This window comes from Electrophorus electricus, chromosome 13 (assembly GCF_041902795.1).
Source record: "Electrophorus electricus isolate QZ-2024a chromosome 13, ASM4190279v1, whole genome shotgun sequence".
Classification (NCBI taxonomy): domain Eukaryota; kingdom Metazoa; phylum Chordata; class Actinopteri; order Gymnotiformes; family Gymnotidae; genus Electrophorus; species Electrophorus electricus.
The window spans coordinates 17,641,596-17,666,810 of NC_137509.1; the positions used below are offsets into that span (position 1 = coordinate 17,641,596).

The following is a 25,215-nucleotide window of genomic DNA, read 5'->3' on the forward strand; positions in this document are numbered from 1 at the left end:
AGCCCTTTAGGTTGAACTCACCCTTGCCCTACTGATGTGGCCATGACCTGATGCACTCTGGGAGTTGTAGGAGAAGCTCTGGACTCCAGTGGAGAAGTCAAACTGACTCATCTCTTCACTGAGGCTACTGTCGGCCATGTAGGACTGGGAGGAGAGGTATACTGGTGCCTCTGAGCAAGAGAAGGTGAAACAGGAGAAAGAAAAAGTTCAAGCCTACGTATCCTACAGGAAATGACAAACACAACCAGCTTCCCACGTTTATTTCTAAGGTTAGTGTGTTTAGAGTGTTTAAGGTAGTTGACAGCTTGTTTTTCCATTCACGTGTTTATGGGCTTGATGAAACAAAGCCTCACCTCCATTTTCTCCAGTTACTTCCTTTCTGATCATGACATATTTTTTCTTCCTTTCAATGGGAAACTGTCACAAACGATATCGCGCACACATCAAAAAACTGCTGATACATTTTTAGCTTGTGTTCTTTACACACACACAAAAAGGCATATTTACAAGATAAAACTACTTACATCAATCTCGATGGGAAATTCGTAAATCCTTTGGGTGTCAATCAGGTTTTCAAAAATCAACTGGTTCTGTGGAGAGAGAGAGAGAGAGAAAGAAGAAAAACAAGAGAAGAGAATGAATGAGGAAGGAACGTCTCCCGAGTTGAAGATCCAGGGCTAGATCGGACTGCTCCGAGCTGGGGTGCTCACCTTCTCTGGTTTCTCCGTGAAGAGGAAGCCCTGGTAGAACTTGGTCTCATTGAAGCTGCAGCTGATGAGGGCGATGGCACAGTTGTATGCGGCGCAGTGGTACTGTCTCCTCAGCTCGGGCAGAGCACTCTCGCCAGCCATGTTCTCGGTGAAGGCTTCGAAGCAGGACCTGCCCCACACAGAGGCACTTTGACATGAGCAGTTTCACACGCCCCGCGCACAGTGGAGCACTTTTAAACACATTAAAAAACAATCAGCGAACGCAAACAACAGTTCCAGTTGACTCTCCTCTATACTAGACTCCAAATGTAATGAAAGATCTATATAGATATAAAAACGCATTTGATTCACCTGAGCAGGGTCTTGGACATTTCATTGCCCTCGGCTTTGCCTTGGCCACAGAAGGCCTGGTTGATGGCAGAGTCTTTCGAATAGACCTCCTCTTTGTGCAGGCGAGAATACAGCAACTCCAGTAACTTGCAGGAGCCGGTCTTCATGATGAGCTGGCTCTCGAAAGCGGACTCCACAGCCTGCAGCAGAGAACACACGGCACGCCAAAAGGCCCGAACGACAACACGCCTTATTATTCTGCCGATTCAGGACGGTGTGTGTGTCTGTGTGTCCGTACTGCCACTGTCTCGCCGCTGCAGGCGCGTTACGCACTTTAGTGAAGCGTGCCTGCAGGGTGGCCATGATGCCAGCCACATTAGTGATGAAGAACTGAGCCAGGGCTTTAGGACTGCAGTGAGTGGCCAGCGGGAGCAGCACACGGTCCAGCAGGCCCATGAGGGAGCTCACGGGAACGTCTCGGTCCTGGATCATCTGGTGGACTGTGCAGAGGAGGAGAACCTGATCCTCACACCTCGACCTGTTAGAGAGGAGTCAGCCTGAAATACAGGAACTCACCTAAGCATACACAAATACGGGACATGTTCCTTGGCCTTACTGTCGAGCGATTCGCTGGAAGCACATCTGAAAGCGCTCCTCCATGATGTGCTTTTTGTCACGACACAGGACTTTAGCCAGCAGCCTTAGCAGAAGGGGACTCTGGGATAGCTCCAGGGCATCTAAAAACTGACCCCAGTCAACATTACCTGGTTAAATACCTAGAATGCTCTTCTACTTGTAGAAGAAAAACAAAAACAAAAACAAAGAACGACTGGTAATGACTGAGACCAGTTACTAAAAAAAACCTAACCAAAGTTCCAAGGATGTATATGCAAAATGAAAAGGGTTTCAGGGTTCTAGCATGTGCCACTGTTATTATTACAATATCAAATCACTTTCCTATTTATTCGCATTATAACCAGCAACAATTTTTAAATGCTAAAATTCCATGAGGATACATAGCAGAAACGAAGAAAGTTTGAGAGGGATTACTGTGAACGCCCTTCACCTTACGGATACAGTCCATGTAATTGTTACACTGCAGCGAGCCACGAGGAAACTCGTCCGACTGCATGGGGAAATGGTCAGCCACCAGAGCCTCCAGAGCCCTCTGCAGTGCCTCCCGAGGGCCACTGGGTAACGTAGTGAAGAAGGGCAACGTGATCAGCGCCTGGCTCTGTGCGGTGCAGAAAAGGAAACTTCACTGCAATAGATGTGCATGGGGATCTTTAGTTCTTAAATGTTCAACATTTTGTTTACTAACATTACCTTTAGATTCAAGGGCAGCATGTGATCCGTGATGAGAGTGGTGAAGGTTGTAAGGACCGCCTGGAAGGCTGAGTGGCTGGTGTTTGTGCACACGGAGGAGTCGATCTGTGGCCAACATGTAAAGAACTGCACTTAACACTGAGAAGTAGAGAAATCGCCACCAACTTGGCAGGTCTGTGCCTCACACGTTCTACGTCTCGTTACGGGTTTGTGGGGCACTGAAGCATTTGTGCTACCTGCAGGACTTTGGAAAGCAGGGTGAGGGTTGAGGTTTTGCTGTCTGGTGAGGAGGTGGGGCTTTGCCACCATGGTTTCAGAAGGTCCCACCCTTTGAGGACTTGCTCAGCCAATCGCGAGCCTTGGGTCTTCCTGACAGACCGCTCACGGAAGCTGTGGTCCAACATGCCATTGAGCAGAATGCTGACCTGAGTAAAGGCACACACACGCACTCCCTGAGTAAAAGCGCGCGCACACACGTTTTTACACTCACTGTGGGTTATTTAAAATATCTGAAACTGCTCACATTTCCTTCTAATGTTTTCTCCTTATAAACACTAGGAGCATATCGTGACCTGCTGTCACCAACACAATATAGTGGCAATGCAGCACACAATCAACCGATAAACATTCTACTATTGAATCTGTACCTAGAGAGCTATAACCTCATATCTTACCAATCAAGAGCACTCATTACACAGCTCTTCAATACACACCCCAGTCCCCACTTATGCTCGTTAACCCTTCGGCCCTTTCCTCCCGGCCCCGTACAGTGAGACTGGGGGGGGGCTCACCATGCTGGAGTTCTGGCCGGCGGCTGTCAGCAGCAGGGGCACAGCGTGGTCCAGCCTGTACAGGAGCTCTGCGTTGACCACGCCCTGGAACAGGCTGTAGAAGTACTCGCCGTGGGAGAAGCTGAGGACGCGCGGGTTCAGGCTGCCCGAGAGCGGTGCCGACAGGGCCACAGAGTTGAGCAGCAGGCCTACCAGCTGCTCGGTCTGCACGGAGGAGGTCAGAAGTGAACAAACAAGCGATTTCCCTCGTGCACCGTCAGTTACACAGGGATATAACAAAATCTTCTTGACACACACACACACACAAAAAAAAGTATGGTCATTATAAGATGTCTAATTTACTCACCTGGTCACCCAGCGAGAAAGACAACTGCACTAGCCCATTGGCCAACTTCCTGCTACTAATGTCCATGGACGGGAGGGACGTCCGGTCCTCCCCAGGGGCAATGCCTTTATACACGGCCATGAGAAGCCTTGAACCCAGGGAGCCACTGAAGGCCGTGTCCTGTGTGAAGAATGGCCCACACCCTGGTTACACGCACGCCTCAGAACAGAAGCACTAGCCGAGCTAAAGTCAGATGGGCGTCTGCAGTGGGCCACCTTGCTGTGCAGGATGGAGGTAAGAAAGCCAGAGTTGTGGAGCTGGGTGCAGGCTGACAGCAGCAGCTCCAGCTTGGCATGACCATCTCGAGTCTCGGGGTCATACAGATCCACAGCAAACAGCTCCTCCACACTGGCAAGGGTGCACAAAATACACATGCAAGGCAAATACCATCTGCTTAGAGAAAACACCCGTACTGATGCTTTTAAATCACCCAATAAGAAAACCAAGAAATTACATTAACAGAGACTTGCAAAGCCTGTAATTATTAAACTTCCCACAGCTAACATAACAGCAAAACAGTAAACAAAATCTAAAAATATAGTTTTACATAAACCGACTCCAATACATAGTATTTTTTACATTAAATAAACAAAAAATATTAAATGTTATTAGTACTAAATACTATATTGTAAGTAATATTAGTAACATTAGTATAAGGAATATAAATTAACAGTCGTAGTACTGTAATCATCATCACACCATTGAACAGTTATCTTCTTCCTAATGTTGCTCTCCAGTTGGGTCCTGTAGGGTGTTGCTGCCAGGGCCTTCAGCAGGGCCACACACACCTCCGGCAGCCTGGTCATCACCTCCAGGTCGGCTGTGTTGAAGCCGACAGAAGAGGGCTCGCACACAGTGGTGCTGACCAGTGCGAAGAAGGAGGCATTGAACAGGTCCTGCTCCAGCAGCTGAAAAGACAACGGGGTTTTCAGAACGTCGCCGGGGGTTTTCGAGGACCCCAACGAGCACGTGAGATGGAGAAACGCACGGGACCGTCTTACCGTCCACAGGTCCTCCTGGTGTTTGGACAGTACCATGATGGAGAACTCCAGCAAGCGCACGATGATGGTGCACTTGCTGTAGCTGTAGAGCTCTCTCTCGCGAGGGCTGAAGTGAGGCCGAACAGAGTCGGCCACCTTGAAGCAGGCTCTAGCCGCCTTCAGGTCCTCGCTGGCCAGTTCGGTCAGGAAGAAGCGGATGGCTGGCAGGAAGCTGGACTTCTCGCCAGAGTCTGGTAAAGACAGACGGATGCTTGCATTTGCAAAATCTTAAGAGTTCTGCCTTTCTTGAAATAGTAATCAGGGAGTTCTGTGGTCATATTTGGCACATCCATTTTTTTTGTTTTTTTTTTTGTGAGAAACAAGTGCAGTATATTTTCAGTAGCAAAAGTCCCATTTGATTAAGGTTTTCCCACATTAAGACCCAGGTACCAATATATCCTTCATCTGGGCTGGTGAGCATGCCCAGTCAGACTCACCCAGAATCCTCTGGGGCTGGATGAGATGCTGAGCGATGAAGGTGTTGTAGCAATCGAGGGCAGCCAGCAGAAGATCCATCCACTGCAGGGCAGCCCGCACACTGAACGGGGCTCCCACGTCCCTCAGAGTGGGCTGGACCAGCAACCCTCCTCCCTCCAGGCACGTGATTAGGAAGCTCCGCCCCTCTCGTTCCACCTGCTCCTTCAGCCACTGTGCGGGAGAAGGCGTACCTTGCGAGGAAAGCCAGTTGGAGCCAGTCTGAAAGTCCACATCGCTTAATACAAACCTGTAAGTGACATTTCCTCCTTCCCCCTCCACTATAAGGCCCATGTATCACTCTCCCAGTGAAGTCCCCATGCTTTAACACAGTTTGACCCTGTTACTGCTTACCATAGGGTGCACAGGCCCAAAGCTGGACCTGACAAGCTCCGGTACGGCATCTAAAAATGACTACAGGGTATCATCAGGTCAGAAGCCTCGTTGTTTCGGTTACCTGGTAAAAGAGGGACGAACTCAAAGAAGAGCTCCATGCACTTGTGCCGGCACTCGGTCTGTGGATGGCCACACTGGGCTAGCAGCCACGTGACCACGTCACAGAGACGCACCGCCTGCCCTGGGGGGAAACCCCTGTGGAGGAGACAACACGGCCAGTGAGAGAAACCCCTCCACTCCGCAAAGCCGGACTGGCGTTAGAACTGGCCATGTACTCTGCAAATAGCAGAGACCTACTTGCATTTTTCAAAGGGGCTCCTAGCCACCACATACCTGGGCGGGCGTCTCTTGGCGTGCTGGTTAAGGGCACCGGCCTTGTGTTTGATTATTCTCTTTAGGTGGTCCAAGGCACTGCAGCACTGTTGAACTGTTCCTGTGAGGCCCACAAAACACCAGCAGAAAACAGAATGGAGGCCACGTACACGGCAACTCGACTGATGAATGCCAGAGCTGGTTGGTTGGCGTCTTACCTAAGGATTTTTCATCTGAATGTGCTAAGGCCAAGCTCTCCACAAACACCACCAGGACCTCAAAGACGAACTGCTCTACCAGAGAGCTCTCCTCTCTGAGGGATACAGCTCAGTCACTTGAACACGCCAATGTCAACCCAAACATTTCCACTATGGCTAGACGAGCATGAACCTTGCTGGGCTAAGCCCTGTGGTCCAGCATGAGCCTCGCCCTCAATGCACGGAAAACCTCGGTCCAATTCCCAGTGAAAGTGCAGATGCACTCTAAGGTTTGTTGCTCACGATACCCAAAACATTACACCTTACGTCTACAGCAGCACCTAAGCATGGCACAGCCCGTGAGCAGGAGGCGAGCAGACCTGAAGTGTCTGTAGATGCTGTTGAAGGCCAGTGCAGCTCCCAGCCTCTTGAAGACGTTGGGGTGCAGGGCCAGGCTGTAGACACGCTTGAACAGGGACTTGATGTTGGCCGGGCTCGTCTCCTGCTGCTTGGGGGAGGTCTGCTTGATGGACCATTTCACAAACTCTTGGAGGCAGCGTCCGCTGAAGTCCCTCAGGACGCTGTCCAGAGGGTCCACCACTCCATCCTAGAGTTAAAGAAAAAGATCACAGCTGAGTTATTAGAACGACTAATATACTACAAGTCTAATATATCATGATAAAAGCCCAATATTCTATTAACTAAGACTAATATGTTCATAAATATCTTACTTTACACTTGCTTTATTTTCCCCTTCAGGAAAACATGGTAGACCTGACCTGCCTAAACAGGACACCGACTCGACAACAAACAAAAATTCGTCTACGTCAAACAGCTCATCCATTCAAGCACAGACCGTTACGTTACGTGTGGAGTTCTGATTTGCTTTAGGCTTTTGCTCATGTCCATGGACGTATATCACTCGCAGTGAAATATGAAGCCAGTGTTGCGCCCCAGTGGTTCGTTTGGTGGTGTGCTGGTGCCGAGACGCACTTGCATGGAGATACATCTGATGTGTAGTTTATTTGTTGCATGTGGCGGTCGGATCGTGTTTGGAGGAGCCTGCCCCGCAGAGCACGCGGGCCGGGGTGTTCCGATGCCACATGGACCACGCCGGCTGCTGAGTCTCACTTTGAAATGTTTCAGATCGTTACGCTGCTCATTTTACAGTGTTACTATTTTTCTGTGTTTGGGACTGAGCCACCAGTGAGACAGAGAAGCCCAATAGAGATTGTAGCAGTTTGTGCTAAATTAATTTGCATTACTAGTTTCTCTGGTCACATCAAGCAGAGACGTGAGGGCCATTTGGTTTCCTGTTTTCCTTTTCTCCTGTTTATAGGAGAGAGGGAGATGTTTTTGTTTGTGCTTTTTTCTGGAATAGCACAATATTGTGGGAATATCTAGATTAAAGACCTGGATTAAAGACCCTCAGCCTGTTGGAAAGAGGTCGTAACAGACATTGAAAGATGTGAAGAACCTGTAATTACATGCCTGAGGCCTAGAAGGAAGGTGGTGCAGTGAGACAGCTTTGTTGTAAACATTGCAGCAAAAGGTAGAAATACTTACCAAAATGGCTTCCAGCACGGCCACCGTGTCCTGACTCTCAAACTTTTTGTTGTTGGTGAACCAGTGGATCAGCTGCATCACCAGAGGCTCGAAGAGCTGCCTCGGCACCTGACACGCAGACAGCACACGGACGGACTGTAGTTAGAAACTCATCGTTCAAACTAAGACCATCCCGTCAGCTTGGCAGGGGAGCATTAATGACCCACTCCTGCATGCCTGGGGCAGGACGTGAGCGACTGTCGGTGCAGACCTGGTCCACGTCGCAGGCCAGCCGCAGCAGCACGGGGAAGACTCGCTTGTGCAGGTTGTACATGGGCGGCGTGGCCTTCTCCGCCTCCGCCATCTGAGCACCTTTGCCCACCGTGTACACCACCACGCTGTGGAGCAGCTCGCACGCTGCCACCTGCACCCGGGAGAAGCTCACGTCAGCGCCGGGCGGCGCCACCCAGTTCCACTAAACTTCCGCAGTTGCACGTCCGTACGGGCGCACAGCTCGACCGACGCCACGGAGGTACAGCCGCGTCCCAGGCACGAATGAAGCGGATCTTTCTGAAGGTCGTACCTTAGTTTGCCTGTCGCTGGAGGAGAGGGCGAGCTCGGTGATTCTTGGCAGGAAGGGGTCCAGGTAGATGACGGGCTTGATGTCCTTGAAGGGCACGGCGAAGCTCAGCCTTTTCTCGCTGTCCCAGGCGACGAAGCGCTTCATTGCGTCCTCCGCCGATACGGCTGGAACAAGAAGACCCATCACGGTGCGGCTAGACACGCCAGAAAGGGATGGCAGTACTGTGCGAGGAACCTCGAGGGCGGTATTGAACAAGAACTGGCACACGTTAACGTTTTTTTACAAAACAGCCTCATGCTTTCTTTTTTGTGTTAAACGCCACGTCCACCCGCGACCCTTCTGAGGCGGCTTACCCGTAACCAGGCTCCTGTTGAGCTGTCCTCCAAGGCGGCCCAACAGCTGCACCACTTGCCGCCGCACCGCTGCGATGGGAGACTCATCCCCCTGCCGCACCACAAGTTACCACCGGGGGGTGCCCCAGTGCTCAGGAAAACATGATCTATTGCAACTAATGAAACTTACACACAGTGAGCTACAGAACGGGTTCTGAGCAGGAGTGTATGCGCGTGCGTCGGGAGTAGAGCGCCCGGTTGTCTTACCATAGGCAGGCCTCTGGACTTTTTCAGGAGTCTCATCATCACTCTGCCGTAGCCCTTTTCAGTGCCCACTGAGACGAAGGTCACGTTCATACTGCTCTCAGCTTTATCTGACGACAAGACGTTAAAAGAACAGCAAACCAAGATCAAGTTCGTTAATGAAGTAAATTTAACCAAGAAAAATGCAAAGAACTAAATTGGGAGTAGCAATCTGATTATTTGTTTAGAACTACCTGAAAATTATCTGTAAAAATGCAAAAATGTTGCTCAGCCTGTGCATTTTGGGGGAGAGAGAGAGAGAGAGAGAGAGAACTAGACGTCCACCCGCCGCAAGTGGGCGAGGGCGTCCTCACCGGTGCTGGCGGCTGTTTTGAGGTAGCCATCCAGGTGGGGCAGGATGTCTGCGTAGTGGGGCTGGATGACGGAGGGCGGGATGCGGGCGGACCAGGACTCCAGGGCGTCCAGCGCGGCGGTCGCCAGCGGAGCATGGCTCAGGCCCAGCCGCAGGGCAGCCTGAAGGGCAGCGGGAACAGGTTGCGTGCCCAGTCAGCACCGCACAGCTGCAGGAGGGGTTAACCGAGAAACTGGACACAACCCGGAGTGGCAGTCTACCACTCAGGCGCACCCACTCTTGAAATTTCGATGAACTAAAGAACATTTTCAGGTCGTGATCGAGAAAAGGTGCCGACATCAGCGGATATTCACCTGAACATTAACCTATAGCTTTTCACCACTGAAGGAATTAGCAACAGACTGCTCCTGCTGAGAGGTGAAGGAATGTGGTCTGGACTAACCTGTAGTGCGGGCACATATGCTTTGACATCCAGAGCGACCATGTCAGGGTGCAGGGACAGCACAAACATCAGGCACGCCGCCAGAAGCTCGTCTTTGTACTGTTTAATACGGACACATACCTGTGGGAAGCACCGGCGCATTCAACACTACATGTCGTCATTTTCGCAAGCTCAATTAGATCAGTGATTTCCCAATTCTAATTCTTGGAGACTTCCCAAAAGGCAGCGAAACCTCTCTTTGGGTCTTTTCATTCACACTCATTCACTCATAAGCAGAAGAAGGAACGGGACGTATGCTACCTCCTTCCCAAACTTTGAGATGAGTGCGAAACAGGCATTCCCAGCTGGGGAATCTTCATCGGCGTGTTTGCCCTGTGGAACAACAAGGTAAAGGTCAATTCTTCAATTTGAGACGAACATTTAAAGCCTACTGACTACGGGCTACATCAAACCCTACAGCAGCGCAACAGATTTACGGAAATCGTTATATGCAAAGAATGCTTTAGGGCCCCAGAGAGCCACCACAGACTTTACCTGAAAGTAGCTGATCTTCTTGGCAATGGCCATGGAGAGAGAGAGAAGCTTATAGAAGCCGCTGACGAGGGGGAAGCGTATGGACCGCAGTATGAGCTCATGGCACAGAGGGTACATCCACTGGGCAATATACTCAGGGTTCTTTGATGGCAACAGCTCACTGTAAAACCACACAAATCTAAGTCAACCAAAATTCTGCAAATACTCGCAGTGGGCAATATTGCACTGCTACAGCACTTGAACATCTATACCAAACTAAAATTTAACAATATAAAAATAAATTTAAAACAGAAAAAAACAGAAATATAAACACTGCTCAAAAAGCAACCAACTTGGTGGTCAGTTCCAACTAAGAAAGCTCTGGGTCTGGTCACACAGCCGTATGTGTACCAACCCACCAACGAGGGTGCAGAGCATTCTGGATTTGTAGCATTAGATAATCAGACTGACGGAATTTCCAGCAGTTAATGTCAACGTGGTGTAGATGTGTGTGTGTGTGTGTGTGTGTGTTCGTTCTCTGAGGGTTTAGGAGTTGTCTAAGCAGAGCACAAGACTGGACAATAATACCTGCAGAAGTCCACCAGATTGACAAAGGCAGTGAAATCTTTGGGCCTGTTAGGCATCAGGTTAGCAGTGGGGTCAGAAGAGGGTGTCATGGCCAAGCCCAGGTCGCCCTTTCCCTGAGGAAGAGATGAAACAAGACCACAGCACATCCCATCACAGGCCTGCTCACAAGCAGGCTTTCCAACAAGTTTTCCTCATTTTCCTACAAGAACAGGAATTGTCAGCAATCTTAAATTCACATTTACAGCATTTGGTGGATGGTCAAGTCCAAAATGACTTACAGAAGTTCATCTTGCATTTTAACAAAATAAATAAATAATTGGTGGAATTACTACTTTTGAGACGTAAGGAGCCCTGTTGCTCAAGTGATTTGGTCCATCCTGGACTCCAACTCTACCTCCTCTTCTGCGTTCACCTTCTCCACAGATAGATCGAGCTTCTCCACTATCTTCATGATGGACTGCACCAGGGCATCGTAGAGGAGTCTGTTCAGAGCTTTCAGGCTGGAGTTTGTAGTTACCAGAGATCCTTCAAGAAACCCAGTGTCCTAGATTAGAGAGCAACATTTTAAATATTCAGGCTTAAGAGATGGGAGTCAGTCACACCACTTAATATGACAACAGGTTTCTGTTGACACTAATCCTTTTCAATTTCAATTGGATTTTTACAAGAGAGCCATGGGCGAAGTGAAAAATCATGTTTAATATCAAAATGTCAACGTACTCACCTTCATATTTTCACAGTCCAGAAGCCCTTTGAAGAGGTCCAGGTAATCCCTGGAAGATGGAACCTTCCATTTCCCAGTGCGAACCAGTGCAGGTTCTGCAGTCTCTTCAGTCGTAGAGCTGCCCTGAAGACTGCTCTCCTCCTGAAGATACACATACACGGAGCACCATTTCATCCCAGTGCACAGTTACAGACGTGACCCTAGGAAGCTCTAAAATGTAATTTTGCAATTTAGTTACAAAATGTAGCAGCGAGACTAACTATTACTAGATCTGCCGAGAGCTGACAAACTGTAATATAGCATCTTACACTGCAGAATAAATACCCAACAAAGTTACCTCAAATTGGACAACTGGTTTTGAGCACACTCGAATTAAGCCTTGGTGAACTGGAGACAAACAGATACAAGCGTGACCGTTGGTAACAGTCTACAAACCGTTGGTGTGCTACAATCATTACATCAAAGCTTTGAACAGAAACTTACCCACAGAGCTGGTAAAGCTCCAGAACACTGGGCCCCTGGCTGCCATGGCAACGAGGACCTTGATGATAGAGCGGCAGGTGGCGTACTGCATCCTCTGGCTGTACTGGGGGAAAGTGTCGATCTGGACCACCAGGAGGCGCTCCAGCACAGAAGTGTACACTTCAGGAATCTGACGCACACACACACACACACACACACACACACACACACACACACACACACACACACACACACACACACACACACACACAAAGCAAAACTCTTGTGAGGAGATGACTGAACCGAGCAGTCAACAAAACAGTGGCTCACCCTAGATAACAATGTATGCCAAAAAGCTTTTATACCCTGTCCAGCTGCATCAGAACACTAGCGATGGAGTCAAGGAAGCTAGGCAGCTGGTAGACATTATCATCATCCCGGTCCGACTCAGTCAGGTACATCTGCTTACAGCGCTGGATGAGCTCAGTGTACATCAGGTCCACGTCCTGAGGACACACCGCCTTGCAGGGCTACAACAGCACAGGGAAACAGAGGGTTAGTCCATCTTAAGTTAAGAATCAAACTGAAATCAAACTTTAAAGTTGAGGGTCAAATGGTACTGTTATTTATTAAACATTTTAAACAACGGCTTAAAAAATTTAACAGAAAAGACGCACTGCAGCAAAAAGTCCATATCCTCTAATGGCAATGGAGAGCTCTTTGTTGGTGGAGTCCATTGTTCTGATAATAGAACAAAATTTCTGCATGAAGAACTTCATCTTGCCCTGGTGCTGCTTGACATCCCCAGCCACATGCATGGAAACCTACGGGTGGATGAGAAGACAAGGGGACAGAGCGCACAATACATCCTCTCAATCATCGTCACTATACTGACCTTCGCAATGCTGATATCAGAGAGTATACAAATTATCCCTCTAACCACTCACAAATGTGTGTATTTGTTCTGTTAGTCTTTAAACGTGACACATTAAGTGTTGACTAGTTTGTTTTAATTTTATCACAAAGCATATTACAACCACAATATGTAGCAGTATAATGGCAATACATTTTGTCTATATCGTGAAGGACTTCAAGCAAAGCTAAAAATGGTCAAAAGCATTGATCGTTTAAAGACAGAAACCAAAGCAGCCGACCCGTCACCTGTTTGAGGAAAGCTTCTAGAGCTTTGTAGCTGGTCTTCCTCATTTCAACATTGATATGCCCACACAGTTTGGACATGACCTCAAACAGGGTCCTGCAGTGGTCCATGAGGCAGCTGCTGAACTGGCTCGCGTGCTTTGCAAACAGTCTAAGCCCAGCTGCCAGGAAGCAGAGCACACAACTACACTCAGCACAGACAGAACACAGAGCAAATATCGCCCTTTAAACACACACTTCTTCAAAAACACAAGTGAGCTCTTACCAAAGGGGACAGCATAGCGCTTCATCTCGGTCTGGAGAGAGAGCACAAAGGTTCAGTGAGAGCCGCCTGCTGTACATGCAGTCATGGAAGCAAAGGAGTCACCGTAAACAGAAGCGCTAGGGTTCTGCACTCACCTGCGGGCAGATGGCCTTCAGTGCGTAGTCAAAGATCTCCTCTGAGGTATCCGGGTCTGGTTTTAAACAAAAGATGCAAGGTTAGATCAAAAGCAACATCTGACCTCCTCATATACAGCATGTGCACGTGCACACACCTTCCTCTATGGATTTGGTAAAGTTCACCATCAGCGCTGTGATCCCCCTCAGGCAGCCAGCGACTACTTGAAGTTTGGGCTCCTTGGTGGTAGACGTCATCTGGAGGAGATCAACACGTAAACAGAGAAGCTAACCCTCCTCTGAGGGCAGAGTTAGGGCCTGTTCAGTGCAGCTCCGTTACCTGCCCTTTCAGCTCCCCCAGATAGGCCTTATACAGCTTGTCTGAGTTACTGACCATTGCGCTGGGATGAACCTCACCCAAGACCCCCAGAAGTTCGTAGATGTTGCCCAGCACTACGGAAGCAACGCCACAACATGGTTCATAGGTCTGTGGGACTAGAAGAGTATTGTAGAGCTCTTATGTTTATACTGTACATTAATATTGGATTTAACTTGCCTGTATCGGGTATCTTATTTTTCTGACCCAACTCGCCATAAAATTTGTTGAACATGTCCCCAATTTTGAAGTCTTGAGTCACGCTAGTATCCTTGACTAGATACAGTACCTAGTGATATTTTTTAAATATTAACGTTGTTATTTTTGGCAAAAAAACCACAAACCAAAACATATCTGGCATTCATAGATTTTTTTTAAAAGGCAAAAACAGGAATAAACTTTTTTTTTTAAACAAACAACAACAAAAAAGAGTAATGAGAACAGGTGCAGGCCTTGCCTTGATAAGCAGCTCTAAAGTAGGACCTCTGCATTTCGCAGCTTTGTCCTTTGTGTAGACGACAAGACAAGTGTCCTGTGGAAAAAAAAACAGTCAGACGGCATAGAAACGGCATTTGAAAGAAAAAGACTGACCATAAAAGGCTAGTTTTCATGCAGTAAAGCGCCTGCTTCTACTTCCAGCAGAACGGGTTAAATCAGACCAACTTTCAGATCGTTGGCGTAGTTCTTCTCCCATCCTTTAACACTGACTGACATTCTCTGCAGGAACGTGGTTAACAGATTGAGAATGTCCACCCTCACATCCCGTAGCTGTAAGGAAAATCAAAAGTTCATATACAGGCACGGTATTAAAATAAGTACAATTTTGAAACACCACCACGACAAATGAAGGGCTTGTTTGGAAAGATCTCACCTCTTCATTAGGCAAGGACTTTCGTAGGAAGTTCAGAAGACCCGTCTCTTTAGCAAACAACAGGGATGTCTGAAAAACTATTGTATCATATTCATTAGTCTAGAAGGCTGTGTGGGAACACGATAATACAATCATTCAACATCTGTCTGCACTTCCAGTCATGTTCAAATCTCAGATTCAACCAGGAGACACTGCTGGCTGTCTCGATGTCAAAACAAGTTTGGTCTTTGGAGTGTTTATCTCACTATTCCAGCAAATGAACATGAACTTAACAGTGACCAGTAAATGAGCTAGACATTTATAAACTAAACAAAGACATGTAGCGAGTTGACTCCAGAATAAGTTGTAAAACACGGAGTTATTTGGTTAACTGCCTTCATTTCCACCTGAGCCGCTAAACTCTCCCTCAGCGAGGCTACTTAGCTTCCCGCTAGCGACTTACTCAGCTCATTCTCGCGCTTTGTTACCACACATTCCTGCCCCAAATCCCCAATAATATCATGGCAGACGAGTGCAGCGTTTCTTGTCTCCGTGTCTCCCAGAAAGGCATGGAGTCTGAGCAGAGAGGCCTGAATCCCACCGCCGGCGCAGCCGTCCGAGGAGGACATGGCGCTAGCCTGAGAGGACGCCAGAGACACGAGCCCGCCGCCAGGGCGCCAAAACACAGCACGGCAGGAGGAGCTACCCCAGCCGGCCGCCAGGGGGCGCTGGCGCTCCAGCCATGACCTGACGGCGAACAGTATATCGCAGGAATAGGATTTATTTTGGGTTCTGCTCATCTTCATCCATATTTTCCTTCATGTACTCGTTGTTCTTCCTTCTACTCTGTTCCTTCTTCTTGGATCAACCCTGTCTCTAATTCCTGCTCATCTTTATAAGATCAAGGCCTTACTACTGCACAGAATTACTTAATACATTTGGGAGGTGGAATATTTGTTTATTATAAAGATATGTGTCCCTTAACAGTGGTGGTTATCTGATAGACAGTTATTGTTTTTATTATTTCATGTATTTTATTTAATGTGTAAAATGTATAACTACTGTATGACTGGCACTCAATGCAATAAAACCTTAAATAACCACAATACAGATATGGATTCCTCTATGTTTAAGGCATTAATTTAATATGACGTGTAATATCTTAATCTTAATTTGAGATGGACAGAAGAAACAGGTGGACAGAAAAAACAAAGCAGTGCCTAATTTCTCTTTTGTAATCTGTCAAATTAAAAGCATATCTCAAGGATCAGTTTTTGCTTGGTTTGTTTTTGTTTTTTTAAATACTTTTTACCCAGAACTTTCCCATTCCTCACACAATGTCAGTGTCAGTTGTGATGTAAGGGGTGAATTTCAGACAAATGAAATTGCTAGAAGTGTGACCACTGCTGTAACTGAAGGCTGTTGGATAATTAATACTCTCCCTCCTGTTAAATATTATATTAACGATGGCCAACAAAGCTACATTTTTAAAAACATAAGCATTATCATTGATAGACGTTTCCTTTATTTAAAGATAACACTGATTACAGATCTTTCAAAATTAGACTCTTCCTTGGCATCCAAAGAATGTTCTGTGGGTTGCTCCTCAGACCTGACCTCCTCTACATCTTGTAGGAACACACTGGCTTCATGGCTAAAGAAAACAGAGGAAATACATCACTGGCTGTGAAGGAGAAAAGGTAGGATTTATACCAGACTCCGTGTAGTTATCTCTGGTCACGTCATTTCTAGCAGTTCTAGTCAACCACCCAAGCAGGGAAACTCACACAGTGCAGAGTGGTGGGAGATCTCACTTCAGAGGAGTTTCAGTCTATCATCTCCTCAGATCCTGATCCTGAAGTGTCCATGGGCTAAAGATCAGAAAAGATACGTAGATGAGCAGCCATGAAATGATGAGCATTTAATGTGTTACATAGTCCTAAAAAAGATGGCTTAACTTACTGAACGTGGTATATTTTATACAGAAACAATGGTTAGAGTTAAGTGAAAGAAAAGGCTAATATGCCAACCCCTCCAGGAACCTCATAATTCAAATCCCAGAAGTTGGTGTTTATTGAGGGCACAGATCATAAAGAGGGATAGAGAAGTTATCCTGTCTGCAATGGGTTAAAAGCCACTGTAGTTCATAATGAAACTATTGTTCTACATTGTGTTTCACTCTCTATCGCACCTGGGATACAATGAAATATATATTGAATCAAGTTTGAGGGTCATATCCAGTACTTTTTACATATAGTTAATTCAGCAAAATACTGTTTTGTTTTGTTTTTTTTAAAAAAAAGCACTAACCATTTCATTGATCCAGTCAACCACCTCTGGTGTTTTTGCATTTTGCAGTTTGGTTTGACCAGAGTCATCCTTCTGTGCCGAAACAAGAGAAAAGCACACACCTGCTTTGAAGTTTCACAGTATCAACTAATCCACCAATGACAGAAGAGCGCAGGACATTTCAGACGTGTTAAAAAGCAGAGGTCCCTGCAGCTGGAAGTGCTTACCGAATCTTTGGCAGCACCAGACACAGTGCAGAGTACAAACAGGACGAGGACGCCCATGCAGAGTGTCCAGGAAAGTCTCATTGTTGCTCAGCAGAACACAACAGGAGCTCAGTGACTTACTCTGGGACCCACTTTGTGTTTCGCCACAAAGCCTTGAGCAGAACTCCTGCGCTGTTTTATAAAGAGGGCAGTGACATGGCAAAAATAATGTGCATACATCTCACCAAAAAGAGGAAGAAAGAATAAAGATAAAGAAAAAAAAACATTTGTGCAATAAGTTCATGATGCAGCATCAGCACAATTACAGTTGGATATGACACTACATATATGCATACATTGTGTACTATAGTCACAGTAATACAGCAGTACAGTAGTCACAGTAGTCACAGTAATACAGCAGTACTGTAGTCACAGTAATACAGCAGTACAGTAGTCACAGTAGTCACAGTAATACAGCAGTACAGTAGTCACAGTAGTCACAGTATTACAGCAGTACAGTAGCACAGTAGTCACAGTATTACAGCAGCACAGTAGTCACAGTAATACAGCAGTACAGTAGTCACAGTAGTCACAGTATTACAGCAGCACAGTAGTCACAGTAGTCACAGTATTACAGCAGCACAGTAGTCACAGTAGTCACAGTATTACAGCAGTACAGTAGTCACAGTAGTCACAGTATTACAGCAGTACAGTAGCACAGTAGTCACAGTATTACAGCAGCACAGTAGTCACAGTATTACAGCAGCACAGTAGTCACAGTAGTCACAGTATTACAGCAGTACAGTAGTCACAGTAGTCACAGTATTACAGCAGCACAGTAGTCACAGTATTACAGCAGTACAGTAGTCACAGTAATACAGCAGCACAGTAGTACAGTAGTCACAGTATTACAGCAGCACAGTAGTCACAGTAATACAGCAGTACAGTAGTCACAGTAGTCACAGTATTACAGCAGTACAGTAGTCACAGTAGTCACAGTAATACAGCAGCACAGTAGTCATAGTAGTCACAGTAATACAGCAGTACAGTAGTCACAGTAGTCACAGTATTACAGCAGCACAGTAGTCACAGTAATACAGCAGTACAGTAGTCACAGTAGTCACAGTATTACAGCAGCACAGTAGTCACAGTAGTCACAGTATTACAGCAGCACAGTAGTCACAGTAGTCACAGTATTACAGCAGTACAGTAGTCACAGTAGTCACAGTATTACAGCAGTACAGTAGCACAGTAGTCACAGTATTACAGCAGCACAGTAGTCACAGTATTACAGCAGCACAGTAGTCACAGTAGTCACAGTATTACAGCAGTACAGTAGTCACAGTAGTCACAGTATTACAGCAGCACAGTAGTCACAGTATTACAGCAGTACAGTAGTCACAGTAGTCACAGTAATACAGCAGCACAGTAGTACAGTAGTCACAGTATTACAGCAGCACAGTAGTCACAGTAATACAGCAGTACAGTAGTCACAGTAGTCACAGTATTACAGCAGTACAGTAGTCACAGTAGTCACAGTAATACAGCAGCACAGTAGTCATAGTAGTCACAGTAATACAGCAGTACAGTAGTCACAGTAGTCACAGTAATACAGCAGTACTGTATTCACAGTAGTTCAGTAGTCACAGTAGTACGGCAATACTGTATTCACAGTAGTTCAGTAGTCACAGAAGTACAGCAATACTGTATTCACAGTAGTTCAGTAGTCACAGTAGTCACAGTAATACAGTAGTCCAGTAGCCACAGTAGTTCAGTAGTCACAGTAGTACAGCAGTACTGTATTCACAGCAGTTCAGTAGTCACAGTAGTCACAGTAATACAGTAGTCCAGTAGCCACAGTAGTTCAGTAGTCACAGTAGTACAGCATTTCTGTAGTCACAGTAGTCACAGTAGTCACAGTAATACAGTAGTCCAGTAGCCACAGTAGTACAGTAGTCACAGTATTACAGCAGCACAGTAGTCACAGTAGTCACAGTAATACAGCAGTACAGTAGTCACAGTAGTCACAGTATTACAGCAGTACAGTAGTCACAGTATTACAGCAGCACAGTAGTCACAGTAATACAGCAGCACAGTAGTCACAGTAGTCACAGTATTACAGCAGTACAGTAGTCACAGTATTACAGCAGCACAGTAGTCACAGTAATACAGCAGCACAGTAGTCACAGTAGTCACAGTATTACAGCAGTACAGTAGTCACAGTATTACAGCAGCACAGTAGTCACAGTAGTTACAGTAATACAGCAGTACAGTAGTCACAGTAGTCACAGTAATACAGCAGTACTGTATTCACAGTAGTTCAGTAGTCACAGTAGTACGGCAATACTGTATTCACAGTAGTTCAGTAGTCACAGAAGTACAGCAATACTGTATTCACAGTAGTTCAGTAGTCACAGTAGTCACAGTAATACAGTAGTCCAGTAGCCACAGTAGTTCAGTAGTCACAGTAGTACAGCAGTACTGTATTCACAGCAGTTCAGTAGTCACAGTAGTCACAGTAATACAGTAGTCCAGTAGCCACAGTAGTTCAGTAGTCACAGTAGTACAGCAGTTCTGTAGTCACAGTAGTCACAGTAATACAGTAGTCCAGTAGCCACAGTAGTTCAGTAGTCACAGTAGTACAGCAGTTCAGTAGTCACAGTAGTCACAGTAATACAGTAGTCCAGTAGCCACAGTAGTACAGTAGTCACAGTAATACAGCAGTACAGTAGTCACAGTAGTCACAGTAGTACAGCAGTACTGTATTCACAGTAGTTCAGTAGTCACAGAAGTACAGCAATACTTTATTCACAGTAGTTCAGTAGTCACAGTAGTACAGCAGTACTGTATTCACAGCAGTTCTGTAGTCCCAGTAGTCCCAGTAATACAGTAGTCCAGTAGCCACATTAGTACAGTAGTCACAGCAGTACAGTAATCACAGTAGTACAGCAGTACTGTAGTCACAGTAGTACAATAGTACTAGATCTTAATGATGACAAAAATACATCAGCGACTAATATCAGTGTTAATGCCTTTATGTTGGTTAGGAACCATATTTTGGTTATTTTGGGAACCAAGATGAGAATTTCTTCAAATACACACATCAATATATTATTACAACACTTCATTCTAAATGCAGTTAAAAAAATACTACATTTCTAATGTAGCTGCCATGGTGACTCTTTTAATACAAGATAAAGAAAGGCTCTCCTGTCAAAATCAGCTTTAATAATTCACTCAACAATACTGATGCTTCTATAAGTGAACAAAAGATTGTAAGGACTATAAAACTGTGCAGAGGATGCTGTATAGTACTAGCCTTTAATGTGATGCTTTGGTTTGTCAGAAATACAGAATGAGCCTTGAGGATATTTATTGTAACGCAAACTAAAGGAGGAAGAGGCACTCTAAAAACTTTACCATGTGGTAGCTGATGTGGTGATGTATACTGGAGCAGCACGAGCAATTAAAAACGAGCTGACCAGTCGCTTGATTTACTGATGCCAAAATCCTGCATTGATGGGAATAGCTGGGAATCACTCTTCACTGTCCTTTGGATCTCCATTGGTACAATTAGGTACAATTAGGTACAATTAGGCCTACCTACACAGCATGCACAAACCTAACAAAATGCAGCCAATGTGCCCATCTTGAGTAATTTATGCATGTCCCGTATAAATTCGAGCAGATTAGGACAGCAGTTTTCAACCTACAATTTCAATAAACTTTGGTTTATTCTGCAATACTGCATTCATGATGTTAAACAGGAACAAGATATGCACTGTAGGTATACATTTAAAGTGACTTATTGAATGATGTTTGAACACTGGAAGGCAATCCACAGTCTACTCCAACATTTTTTTGGGGGGTGGGTGGGATTGCAAAAAAGAAAAGAAAAAAAAGCTTTTGTAAAACTCCTTCGCTTGCACGCATGCAATATTGCAAGAGCAAGACACAGAAATTCTGTTCATAGGCATTTAAACGTCCTGCGTCTGCTTATCAATTGTCGCCTTCAAGTGCTCCTTGTATGCCAAAATGTCCGTGTTCCACTTGGTGATGGTCTGGTTCTCACACAGCCAGATTTCCTGAGCCACCTGCAAACATAATCTTATCATGTTCTGCAATCGGAAGGTCTTGCCATTCCCCAGAAGGGAAGCCATACCTGCTGGATGAGCCGGAAGTCATGGCTGACCAACATCACCCCTCCTTCAAACTCGTTGACGGCGTGGGCCAGCGTGTCGACGGTCTCAATGTCCAATTTGGTTGGTGGGCTCGTCCAGGAAGAGCACGTGAGGGCTCTGGCAAGCCATCCAGGCAAAGCAGACGCAGCACTTCTGACCGTCTGACAGGTTCCTGATGGGACTCACCTGGAGCAGGTGGTCAGCAGTTTATTTTGTACCACATTATGTACTGCTATGTTTTTGTCAAAAGCTTGCCACCGCCTCATTCAGGTAAATCGACTGACCATAATGAATGTGGACACACGCATACCCACACAATCACACACACACTCAGACACACCTTCTTCTCCTTGATCTCTGGGTAGCACTTCATCATGTACTCCAGAGGAGACAGGGCCTGCTCCAGCTGCTCCATCAGGTGCTGTAGGACACCAACACGAAAGTCACGCAAATGGCACGCAAAGTCACACAAAGGCCGAAGCATTTAACGAACGTGCTACACCCAAAATGTAGTATTCACACCACACAAGACACTAAGAACTCAGATTGTGGTTGGATTAATAAAGAAGTTTTTAAAAGATCAGTTTTTTTAAATTCATAGGACTGAACTACTATGTAAATGAATGCCACACACGTTCAGGAGCAACACTGCAAGGATGCTTTGCTGGACCCATCGTGTCAGTGGAATATCTGAAACTGAGAACAGGAGGAGGTATCTTCAGGGGAGAGAAAAGAGGTGCTGTGTTGGTTTCTGAGTCACAATCGTCCTTCACAGCCACCGATACGACTGATTGGTCAGTGTAGGAGTGGTGAACCCTTCTATGTTCTGCCCTGCAAGGTTGTCCAGTTGTGTGGAGTGTAGAACGTCCCCACAGTGATGAGCAGTGGAACTACATGTTTATCAAAGGCAGCCAGCACCATTTCCACATCAGACATTGAGCAACTGATCATTGGTACATAGGAAGAAATGTCACAATAATGAGCCATGAGAAGGTGACCAAGTGAGCTTGTCTTGAACTTTGTCTGTGTGTCTGTGTGGAGGGTGGTAGCTGGTTTAGGTATATGCCAGAGCTTATCTGTGACTAAACAGAAGGTCAGACCTGAGACCACCATCTTCTGTAGTGTTTTCTCTTTACTCTGACCCTGGTGTGCCATCTTAGCCAAGCCATGCCAGAACCATGCAATGTGGTTCTCCATGGAAACAGACACACAAAGAAAACCCTGGAGATTCACTTCAGCACTGACAGAAAACAAAATAATTATTAATCAGTACAATTAGGTTTATTCCTAAGAAGAAACCTGAGGGGTTTGCATTAGAAGGTATCAAGGTGTATAGAAGTGGTGTTTTATCTTCATATGTGCCATCTGGTCCTGTTCCCAGTTGTAGTGTTTCATCTCCTCTAGCTCCAGCCTGGTCTTCACATACTGGTCGTAACTTCCCTTCAATCAAACACAGATCCTACCCATCACTTACACTGTCCATACAACAACTCAGGGTGCCATCTCTTGACTTGCTGACTGTTTTAGTTCAAGTCAAAATCTATTTAATTCTGCATCTCAGACAGGAAATCCTGAAATGTCACATATACGCAGATGCACACAACTAAGGGGAAGGTTTACAGACGCAGACGCACACATCTAAGGGGAAGGTTTACAGACGCAGACGCACACATCTAAGGGGAAGGTTTACAGACGCAGACGCACACATCTAAGGGGAAGGTTTACAGACGCAGACGCACACATCTAAGGGGAAGGTTTACAGACGCAGACGCACACATCTAAGGGGAAGGTTTACAGACGCAGACGCACACAACTAAGGGGAAGGTTTACAGACGCAGACGCAGACATCTAAGGGGAAGGTTTACAGACACAGACGCACACATCTAAGGGGAAGGTTTACAGACACAGACGCACACAACTAAGGGGAAGGTTTACAGACACAACGCTTGAGCAGATGGCTGCCATAGAGGCACACATCTACGTTAACTAGCTGGCTAATGGTGGCGAACTAGTGTCTGAGCTCAGTGCCTCCTTCTAGGATAACTAGTTCGTCTATTATTTAAAATGAGACTATAATTAGACACGGGCTACAGCTGTGTAGGTTATCGCCATTACACCACGGTAGCTTAGCTACACTGGCTACATTAAACGGTTGACAGCACCAACATAACTTATACTAACATGCCAGATGAATCATAAAACACTCAGGGAAATGAAAGACTGTTGACAGCTGCTCGGTATTTCCCACGATACACGTAAGGGGAGGGGCATTGACCTGCTTGGAGTGCATTGGAGTGCATTGACTCAAATGATGACAAAAACATTTCTATAGTAAATTACATTTAAAGCTCATAGATGCTTGAACAGTGGCAGTGTGTTTAAGTGTATGTTAAATCAGAAGGGTAGCCTGGGTTTTGTAAATGGAATAGAACTAACACAGAACTAGAACTTGCAATAGAACTAACAAGACTAGAGTAGTTGAGGGTTTGGTGAAGATTTCAGTGGTGGAGGTTTTTAATTGGTTGTTATGGGGTTGTCTTTAGAGGGAGAATAAACGAAATCTAATCTAAGACATAAAGAACGTCACGCAAAAAGAACACTTTATTTCAAGGAGAAAAAAAAATGATCTAGCTTGACTCAAGGGGTCTTGATTTATGTTTTTTTCTGAAGATCTATGTTGTACCTATTACAACATACATTAAGTACAAGTTACAGAAGTAAATCAAGTAAAAATCAGAATTATTTAAAAACATTTGTTTTCAATAAACACAGTGAGTGTAAATTAAAATGTCAATAAAGTCAACAAGTCCTATTTTTCTTGTGCACCTCAGAACTGAGTTTTATTACTCAGCCACACACTAGTGCAGAAACTAAAGGTTGCTGTGGACATATTTTCAGAACAACTCATAATGACCTAAATGTAAGCTATAGAATATAAACATAAGTGTTAAGCATACCTTCAATCATACACTCAGAAACTATCCAGAGGTTTAACATTTGTACCAACAATGCCCATCACTACTAATGAAGTCCATTAATGAGCCTAAACAATGTTTTCTGCATTTAAGGTTACATAATCATTTTAATAAACATGCCCATGATAACATCATGGCGTTATTGAAAATCTTGACTTACCTAAATATAACTCTCCTGGAAACCTCTTACAGTAGTTTACCAAGTACAATAAATATTATTATTTACATAACGCCTTTGTAACACCTAAGGATGCTCTATAATCAGCACTCTACACAACACTCCACAATTAATATTTACACACACACTTACAGCAGGACAATTTAAGATAGCCCTAACCTGCATGGGCAGTGGGAGAGAATCAAAGACCCCAGATGAACACATAATTCTAATTCTAACCAGAACTCTACCCAAACCTAAGAGGGTGTGAAGCAGTGCCTGACCTCTCCTCCAGGTCATTTAGTGCTCGTGTATAAGCAGCGCCTGACCTCTCCTCCAGGTCATTTAGTGCTCGTGTATAAGCAGCGCCTGACCTCTCCTCCAGGTCACTTAGTGCTCGTGTATAAGCAGTGCCTGACCTCTCCTCCAGGTCATTTAGTGCTCGTGTATAAGCAGCGCCTGACCTCTCCTCCAGGTCATTTAGTGCTCGTTTTTAAGCAGTGCCTGACCTCTCCTCCAGGTGAGTTAGAGCTCGTGTATAAGCAGTGCCTGACCTCTCCTCCAGGTCATTTAGTGCTCGTGTATAAGCAGCGCCTGACCTCTCCTCCAGGTCATTTAGTGCTCGTGTATAAGCAGCGCCTGACCTCTCCTCCAGGTCATTTAGTGCTCGTGTATAAGCAGTGCCTGACCTCTCCTCCAGGTCATTTAGTGCTCGTGTATAAGCAGCGCCTGACCTCTCCTCCAGGTCATTTAGTGCTCGTTTTTAAGCAGTGCCTGACCTCTCCTCCAGGTGAGTTAGAGCTCGTGTATAAGCAGTGCCTGACCTCTCCTCCAGGTCATTTAGTGCTCGTGTATAAGCAGCGCCTGACCTCTCCTCCA

The 25,215-nt window shown here is 45.8% G+C and overlaps 2 protein-coding genes across 5 annotated transcripts in view; both read right to left on the minus strand.

The window, feature by feature from the left end:
* Positions 1 to 15,203, minus strand: part of prkdc (protein kinase, DNA-activated, catalytic subunit) — a 31,484-nt gene extending 16,281 nt beyond the window's left edge. For 2 of the 4 annotated variants that reach the window (XR_014116033.1, XM_081695271.1), the window contains exons 1-46: positions 14,992 to 15,203; positions 14,550 to 14,626; positions 14,342 to 14,446; positions 14,136 to 14,210; positions 13,859 to 13,967; positions 13,643 to 13,755; positions 13,461 to 13,560; positions 13,324 to 13,379; positions 13,190 to 13,220; positions 12,928 to 13,085; positions 12,444 to 12,590; positions 12,132 to 12,296; positions 11,788 to 11,956; positions 11,642 to 11,691; positions 11,305 to 11,445; positions 10,975 to 11,124; positions 10,581 to 10,693; positions 10,014 to 10,173; positions 9,780 to 9,851; positions 9,480 to 9,599; positions 9,039 to 9,198; positions 8,689 to 8,795; positions 8,443 to 8,533; positions 8,090 to 8,253; positions 7,778 to 7,930; positions 7,528 to 7,635; positions 6,342 to 6,568; positions 5,983 to 6,077; positions 5,786 to 5,885; positions 5,514 to 5,647; positions 5,020 to 5,250; positions 4,544 to 4,773; positions 4,242 to 4,450; positions 3,758 to 3,890; positions 3,504 to 3,662; positions 3,158 to 3,361; positions 2,603 to 2,791; positions 2,367 to 2,471; positions 2,107 to 2,274; positions 1,657 to 1,784; positions 1,374 to 1,578; positions 1,062 to 1,240; positions 711 to 879; positions 525 to 590; positions 354 to 417; positions 22 to 170 (exon numbers count right to left, since the gene is read on the minus strand). Coding sequence is in view for 3 of the 4 variants with exons in the window: in XM_081695271.1 (XP_081551397.1) it covers positions 22 to 170; positions 354 to 417; positions 525 to 590; positions 711 to 879; positions 1,062 to 1,240; positions 1,374 to 1,578; positions 1,657 to 1,784; positions 2,107 to 2,274; positions 2,367 to 2,471; positions 2,603 to 2,791; positions 3,158 to 3,361; positions 3,504 to 3,662; positions 3,758 to 3,890; positions 4,242 to 4,450; positions 4,544 to 4,773; positions 5,020 to 5,250; positions 5,514 to 5,647; positions 5,786 to 5,885; positions 5,983 to 6,077; positions 6,342 to 6,568; positions 7,528 to 7,635; positions 7,778 to 7,930; positions 8,090 to 8,253; positions 8,443 to 8,533; positions 8,689 to 8,795; positions 9,039 to 9,198; positions 9,480 to 9,599; positions 9,780 to 9,851; positions 10,014 to 10,173; positions 10,581 to 10,693; positions 10,975 to 11,124; positions 11,305 to 11,445; positions 11,642 to 11,691; positions 11,788 to 11,956; positions 12,132 to 12,296; positions 12,444 to 12,590; positions 12,928 to 13,085; positions 13,190 to 13,220; positions 13,324 to 13,379; positions 13,461 to 13,560; positions 13,643 to 13,755; positions 13,859 to 13,967; positions 14,136 to 14,210; positions 14,342 to 14,446; positions 14,550 to 14,626; positions 14,992 to 15,157 (6,204 nt within the window). In the remaining variant the exon portion in view is untranslated. The remainder of the gene's footprint in view (positions 1 to 21; positions 171 to 353; positions 418 to 524; positions 591 to 710; positions 880 to 1,061; positions 1,241 to 1,373; positions 1,579 to 1,656; positions 1,785 to 2,106; positions 2,275 to 2,366; positions 2,472 to 2,602; positions 2,792 to 3,157; positions 3,362 to 3,503; positions 3,663 to 3,757; positions 3,891 to 4,241; positions 4,451 to 4,543; positions 4,774 to 5,019; positions 5,251 to 5,513; positions 5,648 to 5,785; positions 5,886 to 5,982; positions 6,078 to 6,341; positions 6,569 to 7,527; positions 7,636 to 7,777; positions 7,931 to 8,089; positions 8,254 to 8,442; positions 8,534 to 8,688; positions 8,796 to 9,038; positions 9,199 to 9,479; positions 9,600 to 9,779; positions 9,852 to 10,013; positions 10,174 to 10,580; positions 10,694 to 10,974; positions 11,125 to 11,304; positions 11,446 to 11,641; positions 11,692 to 11,787; positions 11,957 to 12,131; positions 12,297 to 12,443; positions 12,591 to 12,927; positions 13,086 to 13,189; positions 13,221 to 13,323; positions 13,380 to 13,460; positions 13,561 to 13,642; positions 13,756 to 13,858; positions 13,968 to 14,135; positions 14,211 to 14,341; positions 14,447 to 14,549; positions 14,627 to 14,991) is intronic. The other 2 variants (XM_081695270.1, XM_027019390.3) reach the window with 2 other exon arrangements.
* Positions 15,204 to 19,862: 4,659 nt separating this feature from the next.
* Positions 19,863 to 24,608, minus strand: abcf2b (ATP-binding cassette, sub-family F (GCN20), member 2b). Its single transcript, XM_081694444.1, is given in 5 exon segments — positions 19,863 to 21,117; positions 21,186 to 21,281; positions 21,283 to 21,390; positions 21,545 to 21,625; positions 21,839 to 24,608. Coding segments are annotated over 4 exon segments (396 nt in total). The 5' UTR covers positions 21,620 to 21,625; positions 21,839 to 24,608; the 3' UTR covers positions 19,863 to 21,000.
* Between the last annotated feature and the right edge of the window lie 607 nt (positions 24,609 to 25,215).